This window comes from Abrus precatorius, unplaced genomic scaffold (genome assembly GCF_003935025.1).
Source record: "Abrus precatorius isolate BTA unplaced genomic scaffold, Abrus_2018 Scaffold8, whole genome shotgun sequence".
NCBI classification, from domain to species: Eukaryota; Viridiplantae; Streptophyta; class Magnoliopsida; order Fabales; family Fabaceae; genus Abrus; species Abrus precatorius.
In genome coordinates this window covers 32,059,139-32,073,164 of record NW_020874428.1, presented here as the reverse complement: position 1 = coordinate 32,073,164, position 14,026 = coordinate 32,059,139, and the positions used below count along the sequence as shown (strand labels likewise).

The following is a 14,026-nucleotide window of genomic DNA, read 5'->3' as shown; positions in this document are numbered from 1 at the left end:
TAATTTGTGTAAAGTATAGACCCATTTAAAGAAATAGAAAGATCTATTTGCAAATTCAGCAACGTTTTAAAAACTACTCATAAGTTAATTTAATTAACCTTAAAATTTTATGTATAAACATTTTTAATCAGTCATTAAAAATATTTTGTAGAGATAATAATATTCTAGATCTTTAACTATTTCTCAAATCAATTTTCACACATATAATTTTAAGTTGCATAATATTTTCTAATCCTAATTTTTAGACACTCTTACTGTGTAAATGCCTACTTATCATTTTTTTTCATTTATTTTTTTATATCACATTATATATATATATATATATATATATATATATATCATTTCTTTATTTTCTGTTATTTTCTCTTTCTATGTATAAATACTCCAATGATATTATTCCAATTTTTTGGTACACGCATCACAATCTTTATTTATATAACTGATTAGTAACAACGAACCAATTATTGATTACTTATATATTGGTAACTAGTTAGCTGATTAATAATAAAAAGTTACAATAACTAATTGGAGAATACTTTTAAAAAATGTAAACGATTGAAAACAGTATATAAACACTTCTTTGGTGAAGGATTGTTTAAGGGGAGAATAAAGTTATCGTATTGCTAGGTAAAAGTCCAACAAGGAACATCATATCAAATTTTCAACTAACGTAGTTTAATTTTCGATTGAGTACCGGACTTATAGATAAATAATCAAAAGCTTAAAACGTACTAAAATAATTATAATTTGTGTGTTAAACCTTGTGTTATTTTAATATTATTTAAAGTTTTGCATTGAGTGTGCTTGTGGACATTATGTTCATGCAAGAAATAATCCTCAAAATAACATATTAATCAGTAAATATTTCTCATTTCATTGTCCTGAGTTTGACGAAAGAGTGGCAAACTCTCTAAATTTTTTCAACACACGTAATCAATGATTTAAAGGAATCATTGGGTCCAATTTTAACATTGTTCCGTGAGGACAAATGATCCATGTAGCATATGCTACAGAAAGCCTCCACGCATAATTTAACTTGAATAAGATACCTACCTATAATTTTCGCAAATGATAAAATCGTTTGTCACTTACTTATTCTTATTGTCTCGTGACGAAATTAAACCTGGACCGCACTGAAATATATAAAATAAATTTTATATTTTTACACTCGTGTTTTTATATTTATATTTTATTATTTTATATTAATTAGTATCTTAAGAGTAGTTAAAAATTTAAAAGGAATTTTTTCTGTTGAAAAACTTTTAAAGTCATTTATTCTTATTATTTTTAACATATTATTATTTTCTCACCAATTTTTTTTACTTTCCGTCACCTATTCTAGTACCATTTTAATAGGTGTCAAGGAATTATTTTACTTTTCCATATATGAATATGGGATGCTATAAGTACCCATACTACCAAACACTCTCCACAGCAGAGAGATCCGTGAGGTGGAATCCAACAACCTAAGCACAACATCAACGGAGAGAAAAGAGACACTCCACTTGATAGAGAGAGAAATGGGGAGAAGCCCTTGTTGTTCAAAGGAAGGTTTGAATAGAGGTTCTTGGACAGCTCACGAAGACAAAATCCTCACAGAGTACATTAGAGTCCATGGTGAAGGAAGATGGAGAAACCTTCCCAAAAGAGCAGGTTCATCGTATTACAAAATAAATAATAAATTTCATTTATGGTAATTTCCTCCCCACATATATCTATGTATATAATGTTCTTGCTAATGTTTAAATATATACATACATGGCTGGCCCATGCAGGTTTGAGAAGATGTGGGAAAAGTTGCAGACTTCGATGGTTGAATTATCTCAGACCAGACATTAAGAGAGGCAATATATCCTCAGATGAAGAAGAGCTCATCATCAGGCTTCACAAGCTCCTGGGAAACAGGTCTCCATTAATTCTCCAACGCAATTTCTTTCGTACGTACGTGTGACGTAGATTTAAGAGAAGAGTTGTTGATAATTAATACTACCGATTTAATTGCTACCAAACATTAAATAATTATTATAATTTAATCTATACAACGGTACACGTAATAAAAATTATTAAAAATTTAATATTATTAATATTAGTATACTAATTGTTTAAAATAAAAATTCATCACAAGTAACACCGTAACTGCTGTTAATATTCTCTTATCAAAACTAAAACTTTATTTTGACAATTTACACCGAACTTTAATTAATGCTGATAGATTGACTCTTAATATTGAACTTTATTATATAAACTATAGATTATTGCATCCAAGTTTTAAAATTAAAAAAAAAAGGTGATTATTAATCTGTGTTTTTTGAATATGTAGATGGTCTTTAATAGCAGGGAGGCTTCCGGGGCGAACAGACAATGAAATAAAGAACTACTGGAACACTAATTTAGGAAAAAAGCTTAAAGATGCTCAACTACCTCTCAATGGAAAAAGCACAGAGAATCCAATGTCCCAAATAACCACCACCATGCCATTGCCCACTACCTCATCCTCACCCTCACTACCTCCTCCTTCCAATGTGTTTCGTACAAAAGCTACTAAGTGCTCTAAGGTATTATTCTTAAACCCACTCCCTCACTCTTCAATGCAATTGGAGAACAACTCCAAGGAAGAGGCTGAAGTGGAAGCAACGTCATTGCTTGTGGATACTTTAGCAGCTAATTCTTCACTAAGTAACCAAATGGGAAAAGAACCCGGTATATACGACAATGGGTTTGTGTCATTTCCCGGTGAAGAAAAAGAACTCTCAACGGATTTGCTCATAGATTTCAACGTGGATGATATTTCCTTGTCTGATCTTCTGAACTCGGATTTTTCAAACATGTGCAATTTCGGTTACAGCGACGTTAACAATAACGACCTCGAACAGTTATCTCCTTGCTCGGACCAAACTCCTATGTTCTCTGATGAAGTTCTCAAGGAGTGGACACAAAGCAATTTTTCAGATGAAACCAATGGGTCGAACAACATTCATTCTTTCACTTCGTTCCTCGAGTCCAGTGAGGAATGAGTGAGTAGGAGAATGATGATGGCTTAAAATAAAGTGTGTAGGTTTATATATATATATATATATATATATATATATAGTCTCTAACTCCGTTTGGGGACAATTAAACATTTTCTCCATCTCACAAAACTTATCTTCAAAAGTACATTAACGGAGTTTGGATTTCTAGCCAAATATTCTTTCCCCAAGTCATTGTCCCTGTAGAAATATTTCTCGCTGTGCTTTGATGTGTTAAGGCACTTTTAATTAATATATCTGTAAAGCTAAATATATAGCAATGTGGGTGCGAACAATCATAATAATGCAAATTGGCCGAGAGTCCTTCGTTTTCTTAAACTTAATTAGGAATCTTATGATTAAGGTTCGATTATACTTATCGGGCAAAGAGATACTTAAACATGTTATCTCTGTTTCTATTATTTATATATATAAAAAAGAAATTATACAGATAAAAAGTTTAATCATTTTGTAAATTTAATTGACAAACTTTTTTAATATATCCATTTATTGATAGGTCTGCCCTAAACCTTTCAATGATTTGAGTATTATAAATATTTCATAGAGAATACTAACTAGTATCCTATGGATATTGGTTGAAAAAAATAATTAAAATGCTATTAAATATATATTCATAAGCATTTTTAATGCATTCACAATGAGATATTTTTAAATGTACAAAAGAAAGAGATGGTATTTTTTTATGTATTGAAATAATTACTCTTTATTAGTCGACTAGGGGATACATTAGTGCACAGAAAAAATGGAAAATATTAAAGGGAAAATAAAGTCTTTTAACCTCTCAATGCAAAAAAAGCTATGTTTTTTAGTAAAGATAAATATTTATGAATAATAAAGTATTTATCATAAGAAAATATTAACATTAATCTTTAGAATTATTTTTAAGTAATTAAAAGTGATAATAAACGCTTTATTTTTTACTGACAAGAACTTTAAATAATTAATTTTTTATTTTATTGAAATTTTTAAATAATGTTAATAAGTAAAATTAAAAATGGAACTATTTATCAAATTAAAAATGTATAAATTATTTAATATATTCTAAATTATTAAAAACAATGTATTAAATACTTTCGAATACTTCCAAAATAGCTTTTCTAATAAGACACTTGTGAGTGTGATTGGGATTTTTCGTTAATACATAGAAGGCACAAAACTTCAGAAGAAAAACAACACTGAGAAAATGTATTTTTCATATGACGAAATGATCGGCGAATCTGCCATTGTTTTGTAAAAGTGGTACATTTACACGGTTGTGTTGTGAATAACTAACAGCCTTTCAAACTTGGCCTTAAACGTTCCCATAAGACCAACAAGTAGTTGTGCCTGCCGACATGTCTTTGAACATTAAATACGACACGTGCTTTCTATCCCAAATATTCATTTGTTCTATTTAATAAAGGTTAATTGGTAAAACTATATGTATGATGAAAATGCGTAACTTGAAATCTCAAAACATACACTTGGCTGTAATTTTTTTTTAATGACTCGAAATCTTTATGTGACTCAACTAATGCAATAAATGAAAAATAAAAAGCATAATAGCAATCAGCAGGAAGTAGAAGCAAAATGGTGGGCCCAGCCACTATGTTTACATGCAACATGGCTAACGCATAGAGCAAATTGTCGTATGGAATCTGTTGCATAGGGCAAGGTTCTTGAATATAATGCAGCATAAAGAGGAAATGGCTTTACTGAGTTACGGAATTGTGGGGATGGAAAAGAACACTTGATGAATGCTCTATAAATAGCATCTGATGGTTACCACAGGTAGGTCATTGACCTGGCCTCCAATTTTTACCTTAAATATTAGTTATGTTTTTTTCGTAAATACATGCATGCATGTTCTTTTCTAATTTCGGCTCATCATATCAATACTGAATCATGTTCACATATATAGCTAATAGGTAATTCTACATATATCAACCTATCATCCACGAGGTATATTGTTGTACAAAATGCTTTTGTGTATTCGTATAAGTTAATGGAAAAGCATATTTTGTTGGATATTGATTTTTTGGGCCCACTTGATAGAAATGAAAGTTAATTAAAGGACTGAATGTGAGAGTTCAAATAACTTAATTGAATAGACTAGCTTCCTTGAAATTTGAGAGCAAGTACAATAAAAATTTGAAAATGGAATCATCCTATTAACGTTTTCTTCTTTACAAATTCAATTCAGTAGTTGCACACTTCCACGAACATCAAATTACATATATATATATATATATATATATATATATATATATATATATATATATATATATATATATATATATTCATTCTTTATTGTTTTTCTCTTAGGCCTTCAAAACGTTGTCGAATAAATCACATTTATTTTTTCATTAACACTGATACAAATTCTACACAAGCACACTATATTTCATTATGTCATGTTAATTTTTTCCCCTTTAAATTTTTAACTTAACTGCATTTTTAAGAATTTAAACTTGAGTCCTGCAATAAAGCTCAGAAGCTAGAAGAGCTTCATATATACTAAATGATTTATTTACTGGGGCAATCATGTGCTCTATTAAAGCACTAATCCCTTTTTTTTTTATCTCTCTTACCTTAATTGATTGAATCCTAACCTATTCACCGAATCTAAATGCATTAAACCAGACAAACAACTCTCCCTCTTTTCCTCACTTTCAGCTTAAACAAGTATAGGCTCTACTCCCTACCTTTCCCTCAAAATTAAAAGAAATGCAGTAGCCACCATTGCGTTTGCGGGGGAAAACATGTTTCTTTATTTCATGATAGTTGAATGTTGAAAAACTGCAAAATAAGCACTAGGCCTAATGGAATCATAAAATTCACATATCTTTTTTTTTTTTTAACTAAGTTTTTCTCAAAATGTTAGCTATGAAAAAGAAAGAGAAAGGGAGAGAGAGAGAGAGAGCATAAAATGGTAGTATTAGATAAAGAAGTGAAAGAATCAATTTAAAAAAAAAAAACTGTTTTTTTTTCTATTTAATTGAAAAGTTGTGAAGATAATTCTTTATATAAAAATAAATATTTAAAAAAAAAAGTATATCTTACTAGTAATGAAATGATAATCGTGCTAAGTAGGGAGGCTTAATTTAGTTTAGTTAAGGCCGAGATGAATTAAATCAGGATTGTGTTTTGCAAATTATATTGATATCTTCGGCTTAGGAACGACTTATACTTTTGTCTGGGCCTTGCTATTAAACCAAGTTTACATGATACTTTAAAATATTTAATAGGCATTTGATGTTTAAAATATTTAATAGTTGGAGAACTAAATTGATAAAAAAGACAAAAAGAAGTTCATATTGAAACTGTAAATTGATAAACATAAAGTACAAAAAAATATGTTTTGATATTTTCAAATATTTAATAAATTAATTTTGACAAACTTCTCAATAAATATTATAAGAATAAAAAATTTAAAGAAATTAAAATTAATTTATATTTCTCTATTTTTTTTAAATTTCTTTCATTTAATTTTTTTTTAAGTTTGAAGAATATAAGTTTTTTTTTTTACATATAAGAAAATTTTTATTATTTTTATTTTTTGATAAATACTCATTTAAAAAATTATCCAATAAATTATTCAAATTCTGCCCAGGTATGTCTCTTATAATTTATATTTATTTAAATTTTCAGTTTAACTTTGTTGTAGTCATTTCGATATTCCAACACTTTTTTCCCGTTCTGTGTCTATCATTTCATTAACTCTGTCTGTTCATTCAATAAATGTCACAGTCACAGGATTGTTGATTTGGACTGGATTCTCATTCTTCTTATCCTCTTCCATGAAATCCATGTTCTGATTCTCACGATGAAATTGGAAAATAAAAAAATTAAAAAATCAAGCCCCTTCTACACCGTAACACAGATAATTTATGGCAATATATTAAAATCAATTGGCATTAACTTTTATAGATATAATATGCCAAATTTAATAATTAAAAAATAAATTAATAATAATTAAAATTATTGTAATCTTAAACCTTTTTGGTCAAAAATTTTAAAATATCTATAACATGTTATTGTATATTAAAGTTTGAAATTAAAATTAAGAAACAATATTTAAAGAAAAAATCAACAAAACTTAAAATCAAATAAATTAACCTCATAAATCAGACTCAAAGTTTTAATTTTAAATTAATAATATTTTACAAAAATTATATTTTTAGATAAATAATTAAAAATATATTATATTACTATTTAAATTTAATAAATATTGTGAATTTAAAAAATTAAATATTATAAATATTAATAATAAATATTTGTGTTATTAAATAAAATAGAAAATATATTATGAAAATCAATATTAAAATAAATCAATAACATAAATAATATCACTTATATGATGAAAAATAAATTAGCTTATAAAAAAAGTCTTATTTAAAATTTTTAAAAAGAGTGTTGAAAAGCACTCTTAAGAACTTTATCTTTCAAAATATTATGTTTATAATTCATATATAAAAGTTTCACATTCAAAACTTAACTAAAAATTAATATTTTTAAAATTTTTTACCGATCATTGAATTAGTAAAAACACTGATTATAATTCATTAATTACGTTAGGGTTGAACTAATAATAATAAAATATATAATATAATATAATATATTAACTTTTAATAATATAAAATTATAAAAATAAGTTAATTAAAATTTTAAATTAGTATAAAATGATCATAATGTATATTTTAAAAGATGAATACAAATTAATTTTAAATCATAAAATAAGTTTAATTTGATTTATTTTGTCAATAGTAACACTTTTATCATTTTTTTCATCTAAATTTGTTTCGTATTTTTATTGACATAGAAACTCGGCAAAACAAAAAAGATTGAGCTTAAAGCAGTAACTGATCTACCTTTGATTATTCCTTTTATTAAAAACGAAATGAAGCCCAACCCAATATCACTTATTCTAAGATTTAATCTAAAGTTACTAGATGAACTGATTAAAGTAAATACAATAAAACAAAAGAGATAAATATAAATATATTTATTGATTAATATCAAAATTTAATATTCTGCATTTTATTATTTTGTGTTGCGTAAAGGGAGTCTTTCATTTTCTTTTTTCATTTTTGACTGTTGACTTTATAAATCTTCAAGTTAAAGTATCGTCTGAAAAATGCTCAAAATAGTGAAAAGATAAAATAATAATTAATATGAAAAAATGAGTTTTAAAATGGAATATTTTTTATTAAAAATATAAAAAAATAATAAATATATTTTAATAAAATATTATTATTTTTATTTATTTAAAGATAACTTAAATAGAGTATTTTTTTAGTCTTTATTATAAAAAATAAATGATAAATTTAAGATGCATTAATTGTTAATTTTTTTAATATTTTTTAATTAATATTATTAAATATATAAATTACTAATTATATTATTAATATTTTTAAAATAAAATTTATATTTAAAAAAATATAATAAAATTAATATTTTTTATCAGATGATTTAATTTTTTATTTTTTATAAAAAGGAGTATTATCTTTTTATAACCCAAAATAAAAGGGGAAGACGGATGAAGTTTGAGGTGAAAGTAAAATTCAGATAACGTCAGATATAAATAGGAAAGATAACGTCATTGCACTGACCCTGTTTAACACGTGGCGACAGTAATGGAACAGCTCCCACGTGTACATAGGAAGGTGGCAATGGCAGTGAATGTTACGTCACATAGGAACCCACAAGTGTAGGAAAAGGGAACACAGAAAGTCAGAAGAGAGTTTTTTTGTATTATGGGAACATGAATCACTGCATGGCACGTGAATCAACACCCAACACACATCTTCACTCGCTAACTATTCATTGCTCCATGCTTTTGTTTCATCCTACAAATCTCATCTCTACAAAAATTACTACTAAACATTTTTTTTTATAATTAATTATATTTTATATAAAAATGTAGCAAATTCAGTTCCAACATAGTTTATCAATTAAAGTAAATATATTTTTTATATTAAAATTTTAATAGGTATTTTTATCTCAAATATTAAAATAAAAATATTTATGCACTCAATGAAGATTTTAACAAATTATTTTTTTATTATATGTTAACTTATTATTTTATTTATTTTTATTATTTTTTTCATTTTTAATAAAAAATGAATATTTTTAATAAATATTCATTTAAATTAATACGTTGATCATTTTAATTTTATAAAAAATTATTTTAATAATTAATTTTAAGAAACAATATTTATTTTAATTTGTATATAAAATAAAATCAAATTATAATTAAGTTAAATAAATATATATTTTTTAAATTAAGTAATAAAATAAAATTTTACAATAGACAACATTTATAATTAAAATAAATTTTCTTTTATTTTTTATTTTTTATTGTATTCTATCTTTAAACACGTGTAATTACTCTAAACTCATGAACATAAAATTAAATATTTAACATAATCACGTATACATAATAAAAATTACTTATAAGTAACTTTTAGAATAAATCAGAATATACTGAAATTTATTATGATTGACTTTTATTTTGAATAAAAATATATTATAATTGATTTTTGTGTAAGAATTTTTTAAAAATAAAAAGAAATTTAATTATAATCATATTCTGTATAAGAATATTTTGAAAATTAAAATAAATTAATTAATCAACTTTTGTACAAATAGATTTTAAAAATAAAAAAAATATTATAATAGATTTCTACATTGTGATAATTGTAACAGTAAAATTATAATAAACTTCTATATAATTTAAAATAATATATTTTGTAAATTTTTTTTAATTTAAGACATACATAATATTTGATTTTAAAAATTATATTTGCGTAAAAAAAGCCCACAATCTAACGTTCTTTTACCATATTTTGTTCTAGTGATGGTTATGTTATGTCTGATTATTTTTGGGAATAAACTGTAGAATATGAAACTAGTCACAACACGATTCAAGGAAGTTATCTGAGAGCATCATGAATGAAAAAAGAAAACAAATTAAATAGGCTTGTTTCTATATAACTTTCCTCTAGTAGTTGTTGACTTTTGCAATTCGTCATTTTGTTCCTGTTCTAATCAAGAAAACTTCAAATTTCCCCTTATTTCTTTTCTTTTCATTGTTTAAGACAAAATTTTAACAATTTCACAAATATAATGTAAACTATTTGAAAGAAAAAAAATTGGATTTATCACAAATCACAGAGACTGTCAACTACGGCATCTACATCTGGGGTTAGAGTAGCATGTTTGCTGATCTCCCCAATTCCGCAACAATGCTTTTTTTGATCAGTGTTGATAGCATTCACATCCTGAGAAAAGACACAATTCATACCCGGGGAAACCTGTAACCATTTTGAAATCAGAATGCACAGTTTAACTTAAAGATAAACCAACATTACGATAATCAACCTTCGCATTAACTCATTTAACAACAAGGCAGGCTGGTGAGATTTCCATAAATAGATAAACTAAAATTGGTTTTATATGTCACTAAGCATCTCACATACTTTCACTCATATATATAATTTGGCCTTTTACGATGTTTCAACTTTATAACATTGGTAAAACATTGGTGAGATTTCCATAAATTGATCAACCTTTTCATAGTAATGAATATTTTAAAAAAAGAAGAAAGGATAAATTAATACGAATAGAGTTTTTTTTTTCTTGTAACGCAGTGCTTACATCATAAAGGGTATTTCCAAGCTTCAGCTTGACAGCACCGCTTCTGTATACAAGCATTTTACCTATCAAGCCAGATGGTATCTCTTTCAACTTACAAGGTTTCGCCACTAGTTTGGAACCTCCAGGGGCTTTGGAGTTCACATTAGCATCTTGGCCTCCAGCAGTAGCTGATTGTTTAATCATAGGCAATGTTGGAGGCAAATTAATCAAGAACATACTTGCCTCTGGGTTTTCCTCCTACCAACAATATCCTCAGAACACCATTAAAATAATTAAAACAAGTGGAACTTAATAAATTTAATTTCTTAAATTTCAGTTTACTTACCAAAAGGCCAAGCTCCATTGCTGGATTTGATGCATTTTCATCATAAGTTCTGGACTCTGCAGCCTCCCCAAACTCCTTCTCATCAAGATGCTCTATAAGAACAAACATGTGAAGTCAAAGCCACTAGATATTGCATAGTACAGTAAGTGTATTATCAGCTACCTAACAATGAAATAAGTTATTAAGTGGGAGAGAAAAAAAAAAAACAGCTGATACTCTTGAGTGTGACTAAAAGATAAAAGCCACACAATTCTGTAAATGAGCAGAACAAATTCTGTCGCTAAATTAACTAGTGACATCACTCAATTCCCATGCATGATACTAAAATTCCATCTATTTTACTTTTCTTTTCTTTTCTCCAATATGGTTCTTGGAATATACCTGGGTTTCCTGAATATGGCCTTCTCAAGGGAAGAGTTACTGGATAATTACTGTAATAGTCCTGTAGCAACATCCAACAAACCAACACTTCAGAATAAAACAAGAAAAAAACAATTACACCTCCAATTTAAGAGACACAAGAACAGGACAAAAAGTTACGAACAATACATCAATAAGACAACATATTCATTTCACTCAGTATACTTACCCATGGTTCTTTGTATTCTTTCTCTCTCACCCCTGTGTTTAAAGCATCAAGCAAATATTGTTAATAAGAGGAACGATCATGCAGCAAAGAGATAAACATCTTATAGCAGTCTATTAAATGAAAATGAATTGATGATGGCATACCACCGAATGCTGAATTTTGGCTGATATTGGCATTGAACCCAGCCCTAGGAATACCAAATGATTTGAAAGAAGTCGATTCGCCTCCATAACCAAAAGCAATTTGCGAAGCTGACACTGCAAACCATAAATTAACAATGCAATTTCAGAAAACAGAAATAGTGGTGCTACTCCTGCTTTAGTGATAAGAGCATAATGCCAAGCATCATTCTGGGATTATGCATAGAAAGACTAGGCACGGAATATCCAAAATTGCTCAACTTCAACTTTACTTTTAATCAATGCAGTGCAAGGAACTTGCACAGGAATTCATAGGAATGGCACAAACATTTGAGAGGGTAAAATTCTAACTCTTTGATTCTCCAGTAGTTTTGCATGGTATGAAACATGTTCAAAGTAAACATTCCCTGACTGTTTTTTCCTATTCAACATATCACATTAATAAAGTTGTAAAATTGACTTTACTCCATGGAGAAGTTGCTCTTATGATTATTTTAGTATAAGTAGGTCTCTTTTAGAGACGGATGTTTAGCAATTTACATTATTTCATTACTTTAATGACTGAAACAGTCGTGTGTACCTTCACTTTGAGGAATTATTAGAGAAGTTATCTAGAACAAAATAAGCAAACGCAGCTTAAGATTATGGAAGCAGAAAATCAATGCTTAAGATATAATAGAAGTCACAGTAATTGAATCAGAGAATTTCAATAAGAACTTACTAGACCTTTTTTCTCAACCTTGTGCTTTGCCTTCATCGCACTCTCCTAAAATAAATCATAAAATCAGAGAAAGGTTGAATAGAGGGTATCGAGCAAATTAAAATTATACATACATTGAAACGCCGCAGCAGATCTTTTGCCTGGACTGCATCAGCATCCTCAACCACTTCACTGCAGAAACATAAAAGTAGAACAAAACAGAGGAACCTTAAATTAAAGGACCAAACACGTTGCATTTCTTTAGGTATTTTTGGTACTATCTATATAATAAAAAATAGAGTTTTACTTAGATAAAAGCTAAGCATTCAATGTTGTGGCATATTTCTAAAGTGAAACTCTAATTTTAATTAAACAAACAACACGAACAGCACTTGAAGAACTGCACCTAAGCTTTGTGCTAAATCAAACCAAGTTATACCAACCATTGTCAAAACAAATGACACCTACGTTTTAACTTCTTGCTTTGGTACTCGACGAGGTGGAGCTCTTGGCGCAAATTTTACCTGCAATGGCTCGGATATTGGCGAAAAGAACAACAGTGAATTAAATAATTCAACTTTGTGATTGAAAAAGAAAATAAAAAAGGTTGTATTTATAGTAAGCAACTAATCTATATAAAGCAGATTCAAATCAAACCTTCCTTTGAACGGCAGGAGCGTCCTTTGAAGACCCTTTATCCATAAGAGACTTATGTGGATTCCAAACTAATAAAGAAAGAAAATTGTGAATCAACAGATGATTGGAACATAAGTTAATAAAAACGGTTACTTATTTGAAACATTGGGAGAAGTTATAGATAAACATGAAACAGAGTAAAAACAGATTGATATGTGGGAAAGATAGAGAAAGAAACAGAGGGAAGCATATATGAATTGATGGCAGAAACATGAGAATGTACTTTGTTTGATCGGAGAGAGGTAACACGAGTTAGCGTTTGTGTGAGAACTGAGAAGAACGTAAACGGTTGTGAGAAGGAAATTGAACTAAAAAACACTAACATGCCGCAGTCATTGTCAATGCTAAAACCTAAGCTTACTTTTAGCAACTGAATTAATATATCAGGAATCGGGATATTTTCCTTTTTTTTAAATTTATAAATGGTGATATTTTACTCTCTGCTTTGAAGAATATTTTTATTTATTTATTCTACAAAATATGATCCTTCAATATTTTTTTAACGTATCCTATCATGATTCTCATTAAATTAGATAATTTATTTTTTAAAATATAGATATTTTTATTATCAAAATTTATAAAATATTTAATTTTCTCATCAAATATTATTTTTTAAATTCAGGTATAAAAGAAAAGTTAACCTTGTTTATTTTATTTGGTTTTTTAATGACATGTTTATTTTTCTTATTAAGGATGCTAATTGTATTTATAGGAAATTTATCCAAATTATATTATTCTGTTTTATTTAGAAAATTATTATACTTTACAAATTTATTATTTTGATAAGTAATCTATAATTTAAACTTCTTATTTTATATATTCTAATGAATGCGACTATCAATACAAATTATGTTTTAGTTTATTGATAAGGTAATGGTCTTTTAAAAACTACTTTTATCTTTATGTTAC

The 14,026-nt window shown here is 27.2% G+C and overlaps 2 protein-coding genes across 2 annotated transcripts; one reads left to right on the top strand and one right to left on the bottom strand.

Annotated features, from left to right (window-relative positions):
* Nucleotides 1-1,520: 1,520 nt before the first annotated feature.
* LOC113847172 (myb-related protein Zm38-like) lies at nt 1,521-3,014 on the top strand. Its single transcript, XM_027476091.1, has 3 exons — nt 1,521-1,653; nt 1,776-1,905; nt 2,321-3,014. Exons 1-3 carry the CDS (start codon nt 1,521-1,523, stop codon nt 3,012-3,014), a joined length of 957 nt encoding a protein of 318 aa, XP_027331892.1.
* A 7,157-nt stretch (nt 3,015-10,171) lies between these two features.
* LOC113848187 lies at nt 10,172-13,409 on the bottom strand. The gene is made up of 11 exons (XM_027477588.1): nt 13,341-13,409; nt 13,079-13,146; nt 12,890-12,945; nt 12,556-12,613; nt 12,448-12,487; nt 11,728-11,838; nt 11,582-11,613; nt 11,374-11,434; nt 10,993-11,084; nt 10,668-10,904; nt 10,172-10,324 (listed from the first exon to the last, which is right to left on the bottom strand). The coding sequence occupies exons 2-11, from the start codon at nt 13,121-13,123 to the stop codon at nt 10,172-10,174; spliced, it is 885 nt and encodes a 294-aa protein (XP_027333389.1). The 5' UTR covers nt 13,124-13,146; nt 13,341-13,409.
* Nucleotides 13,410-14,026: the final 617 nt, after the last annotated feature.

What these genes read in the sequence shown, in the direction of transcription:
- LOC113848187 (XM_027477588.1), bottom strand. Translation starts at nt 13,123, where the DNA reads ATGGATAAAGGGTCTTCAAAGGACGCTCCTGCCGTTCAAAGGAAG. An exon ending in CCAAAGCAAGAAGTTAAAAC is followed by an intron (nt 12,614 to 12,889) that starts GTAGGTGTCATT and finishes ATGTTTCTGCAG; the next exon opens with TGAAGTGGTTGAGGATGCTG. An exon ending in CAGCCAAAATTCAGCATTCG is followed by an intron (nt 11,614 to 11,727) that starts GTGGTATGCCAT and finishes CTTTAAACACAG; the next exon opens with GGGTGAGAGAGAAAGAATAC.
- LOC113847172 (XM_027476091.1), top strand. Translation starts at nt 1,521, where the DNA reads ATGGGGAGAAGCCCTTGTTGTTCAAAGGAAGGTTTGAATAGAGGTTCT. An exon ending in AAACCTTCCCAAAAGAGCAG is followed by an intron (nt 1,654 to 1,775) that starts GTTCATCGTATT and finishes TGGCCCATGCAG; the next exon opens with GTTTGAGAAGATGTGGGAAA. An exon ending in CACAAGCTCCTGGGAAACAG is followed by an intron (nt 1,906 to 2,320) that starts GTCTCCATTAAT and finishes TTGAATATGTAG; the next exon opens with ATGGTCTTTAATAGCAGGGA.